Raw genomic sequence first — 22,410 nt, forward strand, 5'->3', positions numbered from 1 at the left:
GACATGCTTTTAATTAGGACTGCCTGCATTTGTATACAAATATTGGAAGTTACCAAAGGATATAATGCACATGCTTTAAAAAGTAAAACTATTCATCTGTTCTACAGTAAAACAGAAAATGTGTGATGTCAGCAACTAAGGTTTTCCTCCTTGAGAATTCTGATTTGAAGATGGTAACCCAAAATGATGACTCATCTAAAACCAATTTGTTTCCTGACCATCATTTTCACAGATTCAGGATAGACAGTTCTGTTATATTAAAAATTCAGAATAAGAATCCTAAGAAATGCCTTAAGTTCCATGTTTTTCTTACTAACTCCTTAAAGATTAAATTATATAATCACCATGAGGAAAAATAGATTGATTCATAATGAGTTACCATACAGAATGTTTGGCTAAATTCCATTTGATTGTTTATAGCACTGATATTATTAGAAACATTATCCACTTTGTCCTGTAAATAGGTTTTGGGAAGGAGAGGTGAGGATTCTTTAACAAGAAATGATATTGACTTATCTATCTTGGGTCAGGCCTCAGATATTAAAAGCTACCTTGCCTCTAATCTTAATAGAACGACTATACAAGGAAAGTGGAGTTTACTTTGGGATCTTCCTGCCCTTAAATTATTTGTTTACAAGGCAAAGAGGAATTTACATGCCCTTAACCTAGTCACATTTCCCTGTGTTTTTGTTTGCAAACCATGAAAAATTTGGCCATCTACATGTTTAGCCTATGTCAAAGATGGTATTTAGATAATTTACATTAATATAAGCAAACTTAATAGAAATGAAAATCATGAAATACACAATTATGTTAATCAGATCTTGTAAAATGTCTGTCCAAGACAGATTGTAAGGGGTAAAATACTAAGTGGGAAATTTCTAGGGTCCTTATTTTTTTAGTATAAAAATCCTTTTTCCTCCTGCAAAATCTTATCCATTATATGTAGATAAGTAAGTCAGAGACTTCTAAAAGTCTTAGCTCAGAATCTAAGGGAAATACAACATCAGTCTGCCATGTTACAGTCATGTTACTCATTAACCTACCTCCCTCCTCTTCAAACTGATATATTGCCTTGACAAACTGAAATTTTCTGATAGGAAATCCAGTTCAGAAAAGAAAGAAAAACCCTGATCACTCCAGATTCATTGTCATTCCTAAATAATTAAAACGTTATTCCTACTCTTTATTGTCCAACCTAGTCTTTCTTGCATGCTCAATATATTTTCCAAGACAGAAAGCTTCTGTTTTCATATTTTTCCTGGTGGTATATGACAGCTTATCAGGATTCCTCTTTTTGAGATATCATGTTTAGTTATGCAAGACTTCCACAAAATGCTGAAGAATTCGGTGTATAACAGGCTAGAAAAGAAAGGTAAAAAAATCTATAATATATATTGAAAACTGTCACCGATAAAGATGATATAGGATGCTATTTTATATGGTGTTGCAGTTACAAAACTTTTATATTAATTTGCTGCATACTGAATTACCAATTTAAATAAAAGGCCGACAGATAATTGCATTCCTTTACTATGAGGAACACTTCAACTAATTTAAAGTAATGCAGCAAATTATCTAAAATCATTTAGTCAAATATACTAGAGAGGGGTCAAACCTAGGGCAGCACTATTTGAATCAAATTGAATTCTGTCTTGAGAGTGGATTTCAAACATATTTTTAATTGCAGTATTTTGTCCACAGGGCATTCTACCACACACTTTTTGTTTGCAAGTAAAATCCACCACAATGATCTCCATCAAGATAGTGCCTGGCCTTTCTTCATTACAAAATTTCTGTATTATGAAGTCTGTAAATACATTCTGAGGCTTTCACTCTTTACACATCTTGCTTGTAGTTAATCTCTGAAGCGAAACACTAGGTATATTGATCTGACTTTTTCCATTAAAGGGAGAAAACAGGAAAAAAAATAACACACTATTTGGGCTTTTCCTCATACACCAGAAAGAAGCTGTAAAGATGGTGCAGACATTTAGCTGCAATGGTGTGAACTAGACCTGGAAAACAGGTCTGTGAAGCTGGAATGGTTGCTGCACAGAGCCTGAGGCAGAAGGATGCAACCTGCATATGAAGGGCCCTGCGTCTTTATTGCTCTCTGGTGCTACCTCCTAAGCACCAAGGATGCCAAGATAAGGATTTTCTTGGTGCTGTGAGAGTTTTGGTGTGTGGGACGGCAATCCGAGAGGCAAAGTGTTTGTGACAACACTGGAGCTGCCCTAGAGAATTGTCCCACTAAGCCCAGCTTTGGGCTTCCACTATGCTTCCAGGTACACACAAGTCCATCAGTGATCCCCTTCTCTATTGTTTTACTTCCATGTGGATGACAACCTCAGGGAGAAATTAAAAGGTCAGGTATAGCCTTGAGGACAACAGAGATGTTATTATGTTTTAGATGCATTTTGGCCTGTCCTCAAGCCTTATCTAAGGTGTCCTTTCCAGCACTGCCGGAAATCTAACCCCAGGGAGTTATGTTTAAAATACATCAGAAGATGACATTGTAAATGAAGACAGTCTCCTAAGTTACTTTCACTAGTGATTCAGGAAAAGAAGTAGTAAATGCTTTACAAAAAGATCACATGCAATATTTTTCAGTTAAAGAAAAGATCATATAATCCTTTTAAAAACACATTGACAAGTTCATGTTTTGTAAATACTTTCCTGGTTAAAAGGCAATAAACTGGTCTACTGGTTTGTGAGTTGATTGGTAAAAAAATTTTGTTAAATTACTAATAACTGCAAATGTACTTATTTTTTCTACAAAGAAGACTTACAGAAAAGGTTCATTCTCAAGACATAGAGAAGTTATTTATGGTACTTTTGTTTACAATTAGTCATGTTTACAGTTCTACTTCAGATATTTTGTTGAGGGACTGAATTAATTTCAGATGGAAGGAGTCACCACAAATGAAATATTCAGTTCTAGATATGGAGTACTTTGCTTTTTGTTAGAAACATTTTCTTAAAGATTACGAAGAGACTATAGGTAATGGGGGTTATTTCCTGTTCTTCCGAATACAGTACTCTCAGTGTTAGCACAATAGGGAACTTTTGCATCATTTCCACATCATGTAACTTGTCAAAATAACTGAGTTGTAAATTTGCTTTAAATATGTTTATAAAAGACCCTAAAGTCATATACTTATTGTCCTAACAAGCAGCTGATATTAATAAAATCATTGCAGCCAGGACACGCTACAAAACTGAGGACAGTCTACTACAGATGCAAGAGTGGAAAAACAGTTACAATAGCACAGATGAGGATTTTAAAATCTATCCTGGTTGCATGGAAACCACTAGTTGAAGAGGCTCCTGTCAACACACAAGTGGTGTAGCTCCTTATAGAGACAGCAACAGCAAAGAGTTGGAGAACAACACTTTTAGCAATTGGTTTTATAACTGTGTGTGACTCTGGGTCTACTAAACCAGTGGCATCCAGCTCCATTGCAAGGCTCTTTGTGGCAGATGTGCCAGAAGTTCTCAAGATGACAAACTGCCTGTGTCATATGAATAGAGGGTGTTGGAAAGCAAGCAAAATGAGTGCGGAAGCCCTCAAACCAGAAAAGCTCTTGTACTAAAGTTTATGTTTAAAGTTGGGGTTGGGGGGGTCAAAAAAATAAAAAGCCAATACTTTCCCTAAATCATGGCCATCAAGAAAAATATGTTAACATAAAAAAACAAGAAGACCAAATATTACTTGTTCATTTAGCCTTTCCATGTAATATCTCTACCAGCCATCTGAATGTGAAATTTAAAAGGCCCAGATGTGCTGATTTATAAATATTTCATTTCTAAACCAAAGTTCACTTAGGTAAATGGGATTTTTTTTTTGAGTGAAGCATAATGAATCGGGCCATTCTATTGCTATTAAGCTGTGTATTGGTCATCAATTAAATTTGATACTGAAGGAGCTTTTTTAAATTTGTTATGTAAATGTTCTGAAGTACAATAACTATACATATGTATTTAAAACTTCTATTATTTACTTGACAGACTTGAATCAAAGGAACCTTTCCTGTCTGTTGGGTAAGTAGGAATATGTATATTTCCATGTATATCTATCTATTCATTTACTATGTAGTATAATTTGTGAGACTATGTTGAGCATAAACACCCTGTTACAACATTATGATTATTTATATACTTAAAATATTAATTATTTATATACTCAAAATTCTATTATTTACTCTGAACTCAAAATTACAGGTCTTTACTTTGAACACAGTCAAAGCAACAACTCAGATTCCAATCTGTGCTTTGAACACAGCCAAAGTAAGAGTTTACAACAGGGACTTGGATAGCACCAAATTCACCTGAAAATGAAAAATAAAAGGAGAGGAGAATAAGAAGGAGAATAAGGAGTGAATAAGGCAGAAAGAGTGAAAGAAGAGAAGTAGCAGAAAAAGATAAATGTAACATAAAAATAACCACCACCTCATTGAACTCCAACCAAAGATTCCTCAGGAAACACGGTCCACAAGACACAGGTCTCATACATGTACTTCTTGGCACAGGTTATTTATAGAGCAGCTCTGTCCCCTATTAGCATATGAAGAGTAGTCTCACTGCACCTGCACCATTTCTGTGCATGGCAAATTCTCAAACTGGGGCATGTGCAGAAGTTCCTTCAGGAAAGTTCTTGAATTGGGGCTGGGTCACAATTCAGTAAACCCTCAACAGAGTAACCTCTGTGTGAACCCTTTGGGAGCACATGTGCAGTAAGTAGCACTTCTGCCTCCTCAGGGTTTGCCAATCCTTCTGCCACAGTAGCCCAGGACAGCTCATTGTACACTAGAAGCCACACCTCAAGCACGAGGACGAGGTGTGAGCATCGGGGTGATGCACGGGGTGAGCTGCAGCTGCTCCCACACCTCTCTCTCCTCTGCTGCTACCAAACTGCAAAAAGCCCCAAACACATACAGCCTTGCACCAAGATAATGTTTGAGACGTACAGACAAAAGTTGATTTTTATAGGGATTTTTCCAGATGAGAGGATTGCAGGCCGCTGTGTAAATCCACATTGCCTCCGCAGAGTCATTGTATGTGACTTTGTCGCTAAACTGGATTCCTCATTCCTAGTCTGAGCAAATAGATTTAGCCTTGTCCTAGGACTTCCTAGAAGTTTGCCTGTAAAGGACTTGAGCTATTTTTTGCAAGTTCATAGTGAAAAGGATAGAAAATATAAAAATTAGTCACTGCCAGTCTGCTACTCTTGCCTTTTATTGCTCCCCAAAGGAGGGTTTCAGGCAGAGTATAAGCACCATGCTCTGAGGAGGGCCCCAAATCAACATCCACCTCCTTGAGACTGTCAGAGATGCTCCTCTTAGTCCTATGGTAACTGAGGGGTTCATTTGTTCAGAGGATGAGCTCTTATGCCAAGACCTGTAGCTAAGGTTTTAAACCAGGCTGACAGCTGCAACCACCAGGCTTTTAAAATACAGTGAATGTTTGCAGAATAAATGTTGTCTCAGCCTCAATTAGACTGACACACAGGTGCCCTTAATGCCTCCTGCAGCCAAGGTTGGTCAAAAGATCAACCTAAATCACTTCAGGTTATCTACAGATGGCACACCAGCCTCCTGTTCATCTCTTTTCTGCAACAGAGATTCATTTCTACATTTTCATTGTACTACCTGAGGGGTTAATTATGCTTTTTCATTTTGCCATGCCTATGCTGACGACTTCTTGGTGCTTTTCCATTGTTAATTTTTTTGGTAGATGAAAGGAATATTGAGAGTAGCAGCCTAAGAACTTGAGACTGACAATTTGTTGAGTTCTGCATGTATGTGCAGGGCTGTAGCCTTCTCATGAGAGATCTTGCAAAGGAAAAGTGGTTCTTAAAACGGTACCTTGTTTCCCCTTTCTCAGAAAGCATCTAGGTTCAGACAGAAGCAGACTACATTTCTTGCTGTTGTATTTTGTGTCTTGAATACAAGGAGAGAACAGCTTCAGTACTTCATTGGTGAAGGAAATTTTATTTATCCTTCTTTCTATACAAAATGCATAGCCAAGAATTAAAATCCATGCTCCTTTACTCTCCAACAAAGATAGGGGTATAATTTGTCACTGAAGTAATAACCTTGTACCAATGTGATCTATTTACACAAGAGTATCTGAATTTAATGTTACAATTTTGGGCTAGAATACAAAGCTGACTTGGAGATATGTGTTGTCTTACTTTGTCTCTTGGAGAAGAAAATAAAAGCCTTAGGGAAGGCTGAAGCACAAGTGATAGGTTGTAGGGATACAGAATCCTTTTCCCACAGGTGTTGCTTCCACAATTCTGTGGTTTAGTGTCCATATTCAACCTGAGCAAGACAAAGAGCTGTCTGGACTTTCTTTCCTCTTCTTCTTATGTAGTGCCTGTGTTCATGTAGGTTTAGAACAAAAAAAGAAGTCATGCAAATAGCCATAATGCCTAGAAGACTGTACCATCAGTGGCAATGGTTCCGGTAAAAATCCACCAAAGTGAAGACTACTGACAATACATCAAATTAACTTCTGGCAGAAGTTTGAAAGATTCAGACCTAGAAGGACTAGGCAGGTCAAGAGGTGCAAAAGAAAAGGTACTGCAAAAAGGACAACCTAAGAGCCAGCTTATATTAAGTTCATCCCACTTTTTGGCAAAGGATATATAATATTACAAACAAATAAAAAAATTAACATGCCAGCAACTTTTAATTATCTATTTAATTATCACATGTTCTCACCATATTTGGCATGTCGCCTTCCATAATGATGATGCATGATTGCATAGCAGCTGATTCATGAAAACTATCTGCATCGAAAAATTTAGTCTTTGATAATCTCAAGATAATACTGCATGCAAATTTATAATTGGTCTTCAGTCTGAGCCCTAAATTCAAAACTCATTTTGTAAGACACAGCAACTGCAGCATCTTTTAAGACATATAAGAAAATTGTATGGCCAAGAGAAACCATAATTTTGTTGTAACTGTCTCACAAAGAGATATCCTTTTAATTAATTCTTGTTTGTATCTAACTGTAGTTGCATGCAACTTTCATATTAACATCCAGTCTTTACTTTAACAAATGCACTGGTAGACAGTCCATCACAGCAACTAAAAAGTTGCTCAAACCTCTATAATTGTTTGTCTTCTTTGTTAGGTGTTATTTAATAATATGTCCCATATTGTAGAATTTGGGAGTAAGAAACAGCTGACTTTTTCTGAGGCTAGTGAGAACCTAGATTCACCTACTTCCAGCTGCAGAGAATGGGATTACTTCAGGATAAGCAGGCAATAGCTCTCCAGGGAGATGGTCTTTAGAAATGCATGGGTTTTATCCATCTGCTTGCCAGCTGAGATTCAATTTCTCTTTCTATTGTGTGGATGCTTAAAAATACAATAAAAACTGCTGAATTTTTCACTCTTTTTTTCAAGATTGTTTGTTTGCTATAAACAGTATAAATTTAAGTGGGAAGCCCAGAGAGAGAGACACTAGTGAAATGAATGTATGGTATGTATTTATAACATTATGAATAGTTGAATGTCATGGCAGAAAGAAGAGAGTCAAGTAAAATTGGCACTAATTGCTGAGTTTATTTACATTCTCAGCACTAAGATTAGAGATCTGTAAGAACGAATGCTTTCCTCACTGGCAAGCAAAAATACCAAAAAAGTCATGTTTTTCCAAATCACAGCTTAATGACAGTACCTCTCCAATCACAGGTACAGACTTCTAGAAGAGATGGAAGAATTTTGGTAGGCTTTACCAAGTGCTTCCAAAATACAAAAAGTCAAATTATTTCATTTCTTTTAGGCAGAATTTTTCTGAGAAACAACTAAAAACTGGAATTTGTCACTCACATTTCTTCCTCTTGCTCTCTAGTGTTTTCTTTCACATAAGACCATTTTACACTCAAACACGAATTTGAAGGATCCCATTTTGAAGAAGAGAGGTAATTTTAAAAAGCCTAGTCCCTGCAGGTTCTGTTAGGATAGTATTCAGTTCACTTCCAAAATAAGCAGATGTTTTTAATTCACAGTCAGTTTTTGTGTGGTTGTGTAGGGTTGACGGGACAGGAGATGTGGGATTTTTTTCCCCAGACGATAACTTGTAAGGCACAAACCTGGATGTAGCCACATGTCATTTTCTGTACAACAACTACCATAACACGTCCCCCATCCAGTGGAAGGAGCAAGCACTATTTCTACTGTCCCCATTCAGTTTTTGAAGACGGACAACTAAGAAAATAATTTTCCTTCAGCAGAGGCATTATATAAAAAGAAGAGGAATGACTGGGTGCATTTTGCATTGCTAACATGAAACCAATAAAACTACAAAACTGAACATAATCTTGTAATTCTCATTCACATTCAGGCCAGGCGTTCAGATGCTGTGTGTTCATTAAAAGTATGGGAGGGCTGAATACACTTGGCAGTTATTTAAACTCACTGTTCACAGACAGGCAGTAATTCTTCATGCTTAAAACTTCTCACAGTCTGTGACTTAAACAGGAAGAAGCAAGCCTTCTGAATTTGCAGAAGATACCTTCTAAAACAGCTAATTCTTCTGTTATGTGTAAGGTTTAGCTTGGAGGACAAAAGTAGAAGTCAAGGGACTGCGAGGGCTCTCTGCATGGTGGGGCTGCCAGGGTAATGCCCAGAGAGACAGGAGGGATTTGAGAGACCACAGCACATAGGGAAAGCTGGAGATCCTCACATGGAAGACACTGAGAATCTACATGGTTTAATTTTGAGCAGTATTACTGATACACTTCTCTTCCAACAATTTGCTAAAACCCACAAGCTTTTCTATAATTGCCTGCTTTCCATTATTTTAAGGCTTTGAAAGAGTGAATGAATATTACTGTTTTATAAATACATAGGGGTTTTTTTGTTTGAAGATATCTCTGAAGAAGAGATTACAAAGCCACAGTAATAATAATGTTGGTTGATTGCTTTTACTGCATTTCTCAGGTTTTTTGTGTCATTACTCAATGTTTAAAGATCCAAGATTATGTGTTTTTCTACTTATCTTCAATCTAAATAATTATTTTATGGTTTCTCTGTGTTTCTGGTTGTTTTCATTCTGCATCACTTCCAGTTTCAAACACACAGAAGAATACACATTGCAGAGAAAACAGACTAATACATCTAACAAAAAAAAAGTATTTTCCTAACTCCATTAACTTTTATTAACAACAAACTCAACAAATATGCACCTTAATAAATCCTTTTTCTCCTCTTTCCCCTTAATAACATCTGTAACAATGTGCTTCATAATTGAAAAAGGAAACAGAGCATGAGATCATTTTTTTCCTCTTCTGGTTATTCTATTTGCCTTTCCCTTTTATTTAGTCTCTTTTCTTTCTATCATCCAAGACTACTCTGTCATTAGTTATTCTAGGAAAACAATCCATATGCAAGCCATTTATGTTCTGGGTTAATGATGTACAATTATTCAGTACTGGATATCTTTAGTCTCACCAATGTACAACATTGGATGTTCTCCAGAGGAGAGCAAGAGAATATTTCTGAAGGAAAGTCATAAGGCTGAAACATTCCAGAGGGAGTGGGGTTGGGGGTTGGGGGCAGAATTCAAGGAAGTAGACAAGGATGCAGGAATATATGAATAGAAAGGAAAGTCCACCCTTTATACGACTATTGCCATATGAAATACTTCCATTATTTTCACTGCTTCCTAGAATATTACTTCCTAGAATATTAATATCAATATCTTCCCCTTGTTAAATGTATTGAAAGACATAATAATTTTGAAATTTGATATTTTGAGTTTCAAATCCTCTATAATGCTGTTCAAACCAGTCAATATGTATTTGCCCACTACTCTTCAGCCTGTGTTGCTCTTACCGCTTTTGTATGATAGTAACCATTGAAACTCTTCTTAATGTTAATTTCTTAGTGTGCCAGGGCTTATAAAAACATTCAGAGAGGATCTGATGGCTAATCCTTCTGATTCCACCTTAGAAATCAACCTAATCTTTTCCACTATTAAGTGAAATCCACCTAACATGCTACTTGCACTTGTGCTAGAAGAGAAAGGTGGGCAGCAAGGAGAAATGTGTGCTTAGAAGACCAAACCATAGAAAGGCTGTCAGTACTGTTATGCTAGCTCTTACATGGAAGTCTACCTCACACCCTTATGCAGTAATATAATTTCCAGCTCCTTGATAAAACAACATCTTCTTTGGAGACAGGTAACCTAAGATTACAATAGCAGTCAGCACCTGGCCTTGTTTGAGAAGTTCTTGCTTCATAGCAGTCTTTATATACATTGGCTTTCTAAGTGACTGGGTGCTTTAAGTTTTGACATTCTCATTAAAAAAAAAAAATAAAAAGAAATCTTGAGCACTGCCATAGATCCTAATTTAGTTGTTTGGGGGGGTCTTATCTTTCTGGGGTTTTTTTTAAAGCAAAGGGAATACATCAAAGAAGAAAGCACTCAAAAAGCAGTGCTAACCATGCTGGCCAACTGGCTTGGTTAAGTAAGGATGAAGAGAAACAAGGGGGCAGAAGAAGATTGTGTTACCTAGAAGTTTATTTAATACATGTTTTTCCTTGCAATGTAAAATTATAGAATTTATAAAAACAGTCATGTTTTACCTTCTATTCATGTGTTCTCAACAGAGTATGTGAGTACCCTTTCTTTGTTTAAATGGGACCATCCTTTCTCTTCCTCGTTCCAAGCTTTGTGTTTAAGGGGAGTGTAAAGCCCTAAGGATGAAGTTTACTACCATGAGTAGCGATGTGAAGTAAAAGGGAATTGTTTTATTGATCCTATACCATTTTAAACTCTGATAATTTCACTGAAGTGTTGTGTCCCACAAAGAGCTGCATCACCAGAGTTGAGGTCATGAAAGAAATGGAAGATGTCCTCCAGAGAGATTTTTGAATTTCTATCTGTCTGCTGAGTTTTCCAAGTCTAGGTAAAGTCAAAGTTGACCTGGTCAAGCCCTGGATATAGTGACCTGTTGGGCAGGAGGCTGGATAAGATATCTTAAAAAAAATGCCTTCCAGCTCTATGGATAGACAGAGAAGCCACAAAGCTGCTAGATGCATGGCATGTGCAGTGCCACTTTCAGCCTGTGACTCCCTCTATGAAATCAGAAGAATGTCCTGTCCCAGAGTGTCAAGTTTGTTGAGAGAGGAGGCAGTGCAGAAAGAGGCACATCGGAGAAACATGTTGGCACAAGGCAAACAGGAGCTCCTATTTCTCTTTCATTGTTGTTTAAGTTCTTTTAAAAGATATTAAGCATCAGGCTAGGAGACATTGTCTTTAGTGTTGCTCTGTTAATTGCCTTGTGCATGATACTAGGAAACAACAACTCCCGTTTTGCCTTATTGGATCATTCAGCTGTGTATAAGCAAGCTGTAGTATACCCTTCATCCAAACTATAACAAAACTGGGGTAAGTCCTGATACTAGGTAAGCTTTCAACTGGTAAAATGAATCCCATCTTAGGATCTACAAATTTAGCTTAATCTGAGATACAACCTCATTTACAGATCACTTTTCAACTGTATTAGTACAAAGCCTTTGCGCACCTTAATTTCAGAAGAGGTAGAACTGTGTTTAGGGTCATATTCAATGGCCCCTGGCCTGAGCTGTAGTTTATTTCAAGGAGTATCTTGATTTTCTGACATTTTGGTTTTGGTTTAGTTTGAGGGGTTCTGCCTTCGTTCCAATAACTGCAGTTCAAAAGTAATCTGCAGTTATCCATTGAGTTTGAGGGTTTTCTTATGACAGGGTGAGACTGGGTTCTTGTAATACTTATTGTTCTGTAGGCCAAAGTGCAGCTTTGTCAACATCAGCCATACACACTCCTGTGGGGAAGTACATACAGGTGTAACAGGTGGTAACAGTTTTGCTGATGATGTACACAAAAATAAACAGGAATTAGGTCACAATCTGTCTTAACATTAGTATGCTAAGATTTTTGTTGCTAGCAGTTTAATTACTGTGTTTCAACTACTTTCATTTGTAAAGCCTTCAGCTTTGGTTCTGAACTCATGTAAAGATCAGTTTTGTTCAATAATAAGAATTTCTTCACAACTACGTATTACAGTAGAATTAAGAGTTGGAGTATGTACCTTAAACGTGAAGTAGAAATATCAGAGCAGAACTGTTACGCATGACCAGCTATGGACAGTTTATATTGATATAATAGTGACTGTGAAGCTGATGCTAAAGCACTTTTTTAAAAGTTCAGCCTGGAGAAGAGAAGGTTCTGGGGACACCTTCTAGCAGCCTTCCAGTACCTGAAGGGGGCATACAAGAAACCTGGGGAGGGACATTTCACAAGGGCATGTAGTGATAGCATATGGGGGAATGGCTATAAACTGGAGAGGTAAGATTTAGACTAGACATTAGGAAGAAATTCTTCGTGATGTGGGTGGTGAGGCACTGGCACAGGTTGCCCAGGGAAGTTGCAGATGCCCCATCCCTGGAAGTGTTCAAGGCCAGGTCAGATGGGGCCTTGGGCAGCCTGATCTAGGGGGAAGTGTTCCTACCTATGACAGGGGAGTTGGAACTAGATGATCTTCCAACCCAAGCCATTCTATGATTCTAAGAAATTCATTTCCAACAAGTATAGAGTTACTATTTGGGGCTTTTTTCATTGTCTCTAATGCTTTATACAAAACCAACCTTTCTGAACTCTCTCATGCTTCAGTCCTGTAGCCCATCCTCTCAGGAGTAAGGATGGGAGGCTAAATCAGCTATCATCCTGTGGCTACTTCTGTCAAACATTTTCCTAACCACCCAGATAACACTTACAAGCAGATTAGGAATTTTAACAAAAAGCAATTAATTACCAAACAGTACATACTAGGTATGGCCTTTTTTGTTCTTTTGTCATCTAAATCAAGGGACAGAAACTACAGGTAGATTTCAGGTACACTTCAAACAACAAATAGTCAAGATGAAAATTTACCAACTTTCAGGCTGCATTTTTCCTGTGAATTGTTTTTGACTACTTGAAAATAGCAAAAACCCTTAGAAATTAGAATCAGAAATTAGGATTGATACATAAAGGAGGAAAACTGAAGCATATCTCAAGAAATTTAATTCATCCTGCGTATTTATCCTTTTTTTTTTTGAGGTACTGAACTATAGGGGATAGAAACGGAAGCTACATCTTCTGAGACAGTGAAGTCAATGAAGCAAAACTGGTTGCTGTTAGTGTGGCTTATATAGCAGCATCATACCTAAGTGTTCACATTTCTTCAGTAGAGATGGAGGAAGATGAGAATTATCAAATAAGGCTTTGTTTCCTTGAAAAACTAACATTTTTATTTACATACATACATATTAATCATGATTGCATTTTAAATCTGGAATCAAATACCATTTGGTTTCAAGCAGACCTTGGCTAGATGTCAGTATTTAGGTGTATTTCATGATCTGACTGAAACTTTATAGGCTATAAAACCATCTTGCTGAATAGGAGTACTCATAGAAAAATAACATTCTAGTTATCTAAGTCGTATAAGGGTGAGAGGTGGTAATGTAGTTTTGCAAAATGTAGAATGCAAAATTTGTGTGAGAAGGTAAAGGAGAGGGAAGCGGGAGAGAGAGCTTTCGTTCCTTCATAGAGTCTTGCTGCTTGGGAAGTGATGCTGGAGGCAATTCTCAGCACTAAATTGTTACGGTAGCTTAATTCAATAGACTATAAAAACCCAAATTTAGTCTAAAATGTGTCTATATTGTTAACTTTTAATTTGAATTTCCCACAGTGATAAAACACATGAAATGAAACTTTCTATAAATGTTTACTAGCACTCATGCATACCAGCGCAAGTGAAATCCCCATCTGAGAGGAATTGTGACCACAGGATATAGAGCCACATGCTACAGAAAATGGAAGTAATGGAAGCTAACACTCCCCAAGCCTTCTTTCGTGCAGTCATTTTCTTAATATCTAAAATGTTATTAAATTAATCTGTATAGAGGAGAAGAGATGGATATACAGATCACTGTCTAAGAACAGTGATGGTAACTATATCTTAGAGAAGAGTGAAGAATGTCTTTCTAAATGAGAGTCTGAATGCATAGGATACATAGGATACATAGAATACATAGAATCATTTTTGCCAGGGTTGATAAGACTAAAGAAACACTTGTAAATGTTCTTCCCAAACAAGCTAACAAATATTCTCAATTTGAGTATTACAGTCATCGAATGTGGCATTTTACAAAAAAAAATAGTATTATGTTCTTAAAAGGCAGTAATAATAAGTGAATGAAACTTGTCCATCTGCTACAAGCAAGTTGTCAGAATGTGAATCTGTGCAATTATCACACTGGAGCATAATACCATGATATAAAGGAATATCTATAAGAGATTCTGTAACATCTAGGAAGCACAAGGGAGAAGATGAGAAGATTATATCAAACACATACTGAACTCCCCAAATGTATTCTGGAATAATTTTTTTTAATGTGACAGTAAGACTGGGGGCCATTAAGTTAACATCAGTTATGCTACTAAAATGTTTAACAGAGATTACAACATGTGATTTACTGAATGTGTGAAGCCACAAGTGTTATCTGATCAAACTCTGCATCTGATAAACTTAACAAAAAATCTTGAATGAGAGATTAATACCGCATATTGTTGGCACCCTGTCAGTAAGCCCAGGAGTGGAGTAAGCCCTTACAGTGTGGAGATGACCAGAGAGAAATGTACCAGGCAGAGTAAAGCAGGAGAGTACCCAGACTGCAGTAGCTTCCCTGCATGCCCAGGAAGGCAGGAGCACAACCATATGAGGAAGCTTGAGAAAGACCCCTTACTAGACAAAATAAAAAAAAGAGAAAAATATATTCCTTACCAAAAAAAGACTGGCACAGAACCTAGTTTCTTGCCCATTGCAGGTAGGAAAATGTGTCTAAGCTCCCTCCAAGGAATGCCATGCCTAAGGCAAGTTGCAGAGGCCATGGGGTCAGCCATGCAGTTTAGCTGAGACACTAGACCAGACAAAAAAAAAAACCATACAGAATCTCCCTGTGGGGAAGAATATCTCTTGGTAAGTGTCAAACAATACTGCTTTGCAAATTAGAAAGGAAATGTAAGAAGTTTTCAGCTAGATGATTCATACTCATGTCATGTCTATGTGACAACTAATCAATAGCTCTACCATGTCTCCAAAACTGTATAGATCAACAGCAATACCAACACCACAACAAGCTCCTAGGCTGTTTTGCCACATACTACACTCAGGTGAGTTATCTGGGACAAAAATCCTCTTTCCCATATGAGAATGAACATAATGGAAAAATCCAGACATTCATTTAAGACAAATAATTATTTCTGATCCCTTGATTTCAACATTTCACTCTGGATTTATAGTGAGGTAGTTGAGAACAGTGACGTTCAAATACCCTTCCATAAATCAAATGGTCTTTCCACTGATATTTTAGGAGTTCCTTTGTTTTGTGACTTTTTATTTCCTTACAGAAAACAAATCTTGTTTTCTTCACTGTATAGGCAGAAAGTGAGTGGGCAAAGGTCCTTACAGAGCACTGAAGGACTATAAGATATGGATTTGTCAGAAGCCAAGGAAAGTGTATTCAGCATAGTTAGCACTGCACTGAAGGATACTCAACTGGATGTATGATGCATAGATGCCCTCTCCACTCATTTCTGACCAGCCTGGAATTAAGTCTAGTCCTGTGCTCAGTTATAAAAGAATCTCCTTTGTATCAGATGCACTTCCCATATCCACATACCATGAAAATTGTTGCATAATGGATCAGGAGTAAAAGAATGCTTTCTTAGATTCCCAGTATCTGGCACTTTCATTTACACTGTATAATATCACTTGCAAACCACACTCGGAAAAATGAGCAGTATATCCTTTCTTCACAAGCCTTACTCAGGACACTGACATTTATGTTCTCTTTCATGTCTTCATTTTGCTGGTTAAAAATTTGAGTTGCTCAATCCAAAATGATTCAATTACATCAGTATACTTAGTGTAAATGAGAACGGATTAAATTTAATTGAAGCCTTCTGACAGTTTGAAACTGTGAGAGGAAAGCATGCGGTGCAATTTTCAATAAACATTTTTTTTTCTTGACATTAACTTTGGCTTTGTCACATTGTATTTGATTTATCTTATGTGAACCGTGCTTTTCTGTTTCATTCAGTGCTCCTAAGACTGCTTCTCTCAAGATTACATAGCAAAGTTTTCAGAGATCTGTTTTTGCAATCTGAAGAAATTTGTCTTTCAGCTCCAGTGCTATCACTGTGATTTTAATTTATCAATCTGCTGTTCAGTGAAATGCTGTAGAAACACTTCAAAGCCTAAACCCATCATTTATTCCTATACTTGTCAATGACAGTCTTCTGTACTTGTCAAACCAAACTAAATGACATTCCTCCAATGTATACAATGTTACTAATTGGATAATCAATCACATGTGTAGCTTGACAGTAGTACCTCAAATACACTGAATTTAAAACACATTTTTAAGAGGTAGGACTCATTACTCTTGTACTAAGAAAAAATGTACCGCATGGATATAAGAATTTCTCAGTCACTCTATATGATTAAAGAACACCTTGGGAAATATTTAGGCCACTGGTTAGGCCACTGGAAAGCTTTTTCATTACCTTGCTATAAAATGTTCTCATGGGAAGTATAAGTAATTGGAGTTTACTTTTGATGACAGACAAATAGCATAACAGCAGGAGGAGAAAGGTCAAGGAGATACTAAATAGCTTTACTCAGGTTTCTTTACATACAAAAGCTACTATTTCACTTCTAAAAAGCATCAGGCTAACAAGGATAAGCACAGACTGTAAGCTGTTTTTATTAGGAGTAATTCTATTACTTAGCACTTAGCTGTACATAAAATTGTTGAGGTTAAATTTTGCCTTGACATCCCTGCAACATTGCCTGAATCTGGCAGCTATAAACAGTTCCCAAATCAGCTGATCCCCAGAGTGTGAATGCTGATCTTACTGTCTTTCCAATCCTCTGCTTCATAAGCTTTGCCTAGTTCTCTACAGGAAAGCATCTAAGTGACTTAATAACATGATTGTGTATATACAGCTTTTAATATTTGCACAAGTTTTGCTTAAAATTTAAGTCAGAGAGTAAGTTCAGCAGTTGTCCCAATACATATCATTGGGAAAACTGTTCTCAGGAGAAAGGATGAGGATAAAGAGGGGATGTATCTGAAGAGAGAAAAAAATACAGCCTAGTCATATTGCAAATAAATTCTCCTTAGTGCCTGCAGAAATATACTTTAATGGGAAATGGAGTACTGTATGTTAATTGTTTTATATGTACATGTCTTACTTGGACAAAATTAACCTGTTTAGATCAGATTTGCTGAAAACTTCAATTTCACAAAAAAAAATAAATAAATCTCCATTTAGCGTACTACATTTCTTGCTGTACTTTTTTAAGTACATACTTCTCCCTCACCTCAGGAATAAAAAATACCTGTCTTGCACTTATTAATTCAACAAACACGTAGGATTAGAACAAATCTTTTCTTAATTTATGCTTAAAATATAGCAGGAAAATTGATTAGTAATTGAAATATAGTAGGTTATGTTCCATCATTTGGCATTTTGAGACAAGTGGATGGAGATTTTTGTGGTTAGTTTTTTGTTTTAACTATACCTATTTGCCCTTATAAACTGCCTTATGGAAATGACCATAGAATATTTTTCTGCAACTACTTTTCCTCTTCTGGCTACCCCTTTTTTGCTGTAAACACCAAAGAATATATTATCTGAAGGAATCACTTAGAAAATTTGTCTTTTGACAGCACGTATGTCAGCAAAAAGCAAGCTCTAGAGACAATTCTCTTTTTCTGCATAATACATAGCCTGATCTTCAAAACAGAAACAACCTTCTACTTCAATCAAAATCCTCAGACATAACAAAAATCAAATAATCTCTAAAGTAAAGGTGGGATTCAGTCCATGTATTCCCTTAGCTTTGGACACTGGTACTGAGTTTATCAATTAATAAGTTATCTAATGCCAGTTTAATTCATGACTTTTGGGAATGTAGGTAGCCATCCACCGAAACTGGCTTCAATCTCCACCTTTATTTCAACAGCTTATGGAAGTCATTGCCATCTGACTGACTTTCTAACAGGGAAGGTTTACATTTCCCAGTGCTTATTCTCTAAATCATCCAGTTACCCTCACCCACCCCCTTTTTTACCATCATGTCACTTTAGACTGATTCCATTTTGCACTCAACAGGAAAAGATTCTAGCACTCTTTTTAAATTACAAGAGCAATAATTTTACAAGTGACTGGAATACTAGTTTCAACCATTAGGTTGATATTTGTCTCCTAAAAAGAGTTTGATTGAAGGAATGTTACTTTTGTATCTAATGTTTTTATCCAGCCCTGACAACAGAGAAGAATTTGACAGTATAAATGGTGATAGCACTGTCAATTGAATTACGATACATTATGCCTGATTCGTCAACATTTATGATTTACAAACAACTCTGTATCTGTGGAAAGAAAAAAATATATACCAACTAGAGTATGTCTCGCATTCAATACAGAAATTCTTATTGCCATGAAAATAACGAAAGCTATTTCTACTCTGTTCTGCATCAACTATTCGAAAATCAGAATATCTAGACTGAAGTCACCTACACTCACTAGTGTTTGCAGCTAAGTAAATTAAAAAGGCATGTGATTATTAGTTTCTAAAAACCTTTTATGGGCATAGAACACAGAACACAAGAAAGATATGTCTTCAATATACAATGTCATCAGATAAATAAAGATATAATAAAATCCACTGGTTTATTTCAAAGATGCAGAAGCACAAATTTGTGTTCGCCTTATTGACACATGCAGCTGCTAATGTGCATAGAAAATTTGAATACATACATCATTACAATTCTGAAAATCCAGTCTTATGGGACATCTTTGTTCTTCAGGCATGCACAATTTAAAGTAGATTTGGTGTTAAGTGAAGTGAAGTGAAGCTAAAAGAGGCAACTCACACAAGATTGTCTTGGTGATACTAGATCAGAGAAAGGATCTGTGAATTTTGCTTAACAGAAGCACACTTTATTGATGAGCTTTCTTGTCTTCAGTGTATGCATTGCAGAGTCTTTTTCTGTCTTCCATTTTAATCACAGAATCACTAGTTTGGAAAAGACCCACAGGATCATCGAGTCCAACCATTCCTATCAAACACTAAACCATGCTCCTCAGCACCTCATCCACCCATGCCTTAAACACCTCCATGGAGGGTGACTCAACCACCTCCCTGGGCAGCCTGTTCCAGTGCCCAATGACCCTTTCATGAAATTTTTTTTCCTGATGTCAAACCTGAACCTCCCCTGGCAGAGCTTGAGGCCATTCCCTCTTGTCCTGTCCCCTGTCACTTGGGAGAAGAGGCCAGCTCCCTCCTCTCTACAACCTCCTTTCAGGTAGTTATAAAGAGCAATAAGGTCTCCCCTCAGCCTCCTCTTCTCCAGGCTAAACAATCCCAGCTCCTTCAGCCGCTCTTCCTAAGACTTGTTCTCCAGCCCCCTCACCAGCTTCATTGCTCTTCTCTGGACACGCTCCAGAGCCTCAACATCCTTCTTGTGGTGAGGGGCCCAGAACTGAACACAGTATTCGAGGAGCGGTCTCACCAGTGTCGAGTACAGAGGGAGAATAACCTCCCTGGACCTGCTGGTCACACTGTTTCTGATACAAGCCAAAATGCCATTAATAGCAGCATCAGCACACAGTTCTGGTTTTTATATGCAGAGATGGCATGTGTTCATGGGTAAGTAATCTGCCTGTTTACAATGCCATTAGGAAACTCCTGACTCCACCAGCTCATAGTTTCATTTAAACCTTTCCCTGCTTCTGACTTTCTGAGTATTTGGTATTCAACACTGTGCAAGTGGTTTCCTGCAGCCTCTCTAACACAGGCTGGTGGGTTGTTCAGGAATAACTCTCAAGAGGTTAAAAGTCCTGCAGTCGCCTTGATCTCAGTGACAGTGATTATTTATGTTAATTTTCTGCTTTGTGTTTAATACCACAGCACTGACCAAAGTTTATGTCTGCCCCTTGGCATGCACAAGTGTGAACAATTATGGCTGTAGCTGGAGAAATGTACTGGTTGCTTTCACTGTACAATCTCCTTAACATATAATTACAAATGAAATGTCATCATTCAAATTTAAAAAATAATAAAATAAATAAGGGAAATAGGGAATGAAAAAGAAAAAAAAGCGAAGTGAGATCTGTTGGAAGAACAGAAGAGATCTTTATACTCCTAGGTTATCCATTTTTTGTTCTTTTCTTTATTGTTGGATCATAGCTTTTTCAGTACATATGCAGGACAACTGTTTCACGACAGTCAAGAGGACTGGGAACCCTAGACCTCTAAGGGTCTCACATGATGTCTTGCAGTGATTGTGAAGGATGCTTAACCTCAGGAGCAACAGCATGTTGACTGTGCTACCACAGTTGCAGGTAGTATTTCAGAGAGTGAAACAGAGGCCCAGTTCATGGATATAAAGAATGATCCGTATCAAGATTTCCCAAAGCTTTAAAACCCCTCCTTTACCTGTCTTATTCCATAAGGGTCAATGCCTTCATATAAGGCCTTACAGTATATTCCTCTTCTGCTACTTTAATTGATAGCATGGAAGGATAAATGTCCTTCCTCCATGACCTACACTTGAAGTCCACCAACTTTATTCAAGGAGGCTGAGTAATGGGAAAGGGGAAAAAGGAATTAAGCCCCTTGCTCTGTTGAGCACTCATAGCAGCCCATCCACCTCTAATACCACTGGGTGTTATTCCTACCCTGAGAGTCAGGTAGCTGTTGCCCCATCTTTGGCAGTGACACATGGTGAGGAGTCCCTTTATGTGAAGAATTGGCTCTTTCCTACTCCATATGAATGGTACTTCCACACAGAAATGCCTTTTGCCAGAGCACAGAGATCTCTAGGAGAAGTAGAAATTCCCTCCCCACCTCCTGCTGGAGTCCCCAGCACCCATATGATGGCACAAGGACTTGATTAACAGATATGCCCTTGAATTGTGATGATTTAATTTACAATAAACTGTGACTAGAAAATAAGCAAATCAATTCCCTTTAGTTTGTAAGTTGTGCTAGCAGGTTGCATTGTTAGAAGCCACAATGTGTTTGTTTCTCATATTCCAGCCGCATGATCAGTAACCTTTTGGCAAAGAGATGGATAATAAGGACAACCTGGATGTTTCCTGCAGCTAAAGTCATATGCATGCCTATTTTAGAGACTAACTGTCATGCAGTGTACAGAATACCTGCAGTTGCCTCTTAATTCAGTAGAAAGGAAATGATTGAGCTAAACCACACAAAAATGCAAAGCATTTAAGGTTAGAGGCGACATCTGTAGCAGAGTTGTTTTGATAGCTTCAGCTGTAAAACATTAATTGAAAACCACTGCAGTTTCTCTAGGTGAAAATTACAGACAATAACAGTATCAGATGCTTCTGAAGCAATGAAATATTTCTAAAACATAATATATCAACACATAAAAATTTACAAGAATCACTGTCATGTGAAAACCAGACTCCAAAATATGCTTCTGGTTTTTCCTGCTCTGGCCCCATGGATAGGCATTACACCATGTGGGTTGAAATTGTCATTTGCAAAGCTGAAGGAACATTAAGGACTGGGTTCACTTTCAAAACAGAAGTTATCTGAACAGGGAACAACGTAAAAGAATGAAATTCTTAGGGGCTGACTGTTGTGCAAAGCTGCTTCTCTCAAAAGAGAGTTCTTATCCAAGATGTTACACCTGAAAGGAGGTTGTAGAGAGGAGGGAGCAGGTGACAGGACAAGAGGGAATGGCCTCAAGATGCACCAGGGGAAGTTCAAGCTGGACATCGGAAAATAATTTTTCACGGAAAGGGTCATCAGACACTGGAACAGGCTGCCCAGGGAGATGGTCGAGTCACCTTCCCTGGAGGTGTTTAAGGCACAGGCGGACAAGGTGCTGAGGAGCATGGTTTAGTGATTGATAGGAATGGTTAGACTTGATGATCCAGTGGATCTCTTCCAACCTGGTGATTCTATGATTCTATGAAAATATGGAAGATAAATCCAGGATTGACTTTGAAATTCACAGGTCAAAAAGGCATTTCCCTTGACCTTTTAAATGTCTTAACTATGTTTCTTTCCCTTGATGGAGTCTTTTCTTCCCCCTGATTCATATGCATATTCCCCTCTGAACCTGAGAGGAAAGGCATCTTCATAACATTATTGATTGTATCAGTCATTTTCCTATTGGTTTTCTTTTGTCTTTATGATGCAAGAAGATTTGGCAAATTCAAGGACCACCAGTCCAGCCCTTTTCATGTTTCTCATAAATCAAAAACATTGTCTTATCTCTGCTCATCTATTCACTCTTTTACCAAACTTTCATG

General features: G+C 37.5%; 1 protein-coding gene across 6 annotated transcripts in view; it reads left to right on the plus strand.

The window, feature by feature from the left end:
* The window catches only part of RALYL (RALY RNA binding protein like), a 400,435-nt gene that overhangs the window by 337,530 nt on the left and 40,495 nt on the right, over nucleotides 1-22,410 (plus strand). For all 6 annotated transcript variants that reach the window (XM_069854306.1, XM_069854308.1, XM_069854303.1 and 3 more), the window contains one exon: nucleotides 4,012-4,044. In XM_069854306.1, coding sequence (XP_069710407.1) covers nucleotides 4,012-4,044 — 33 coding nt within the window. The remainder of the gene's footprint in view (nucleotides 1-4,011; nucleotides 4,045-22,410) is intronic.

Source organism: Phaenicophaeus curvirostris, chromosome 3, assembly GCF_032191515.1.
Source record: "Phaenicophaeus curvirostris isolate KB17595 chromosome 3, BPBGC_Pcur_1.0, whole genome shotgun sequence".
NCBI lineage: Eukaryota > Metazoa > Chordata > Aves > Cuculiformes > Cuculidae > Phaenicophaeus > Phaenicophaeus curvirostris.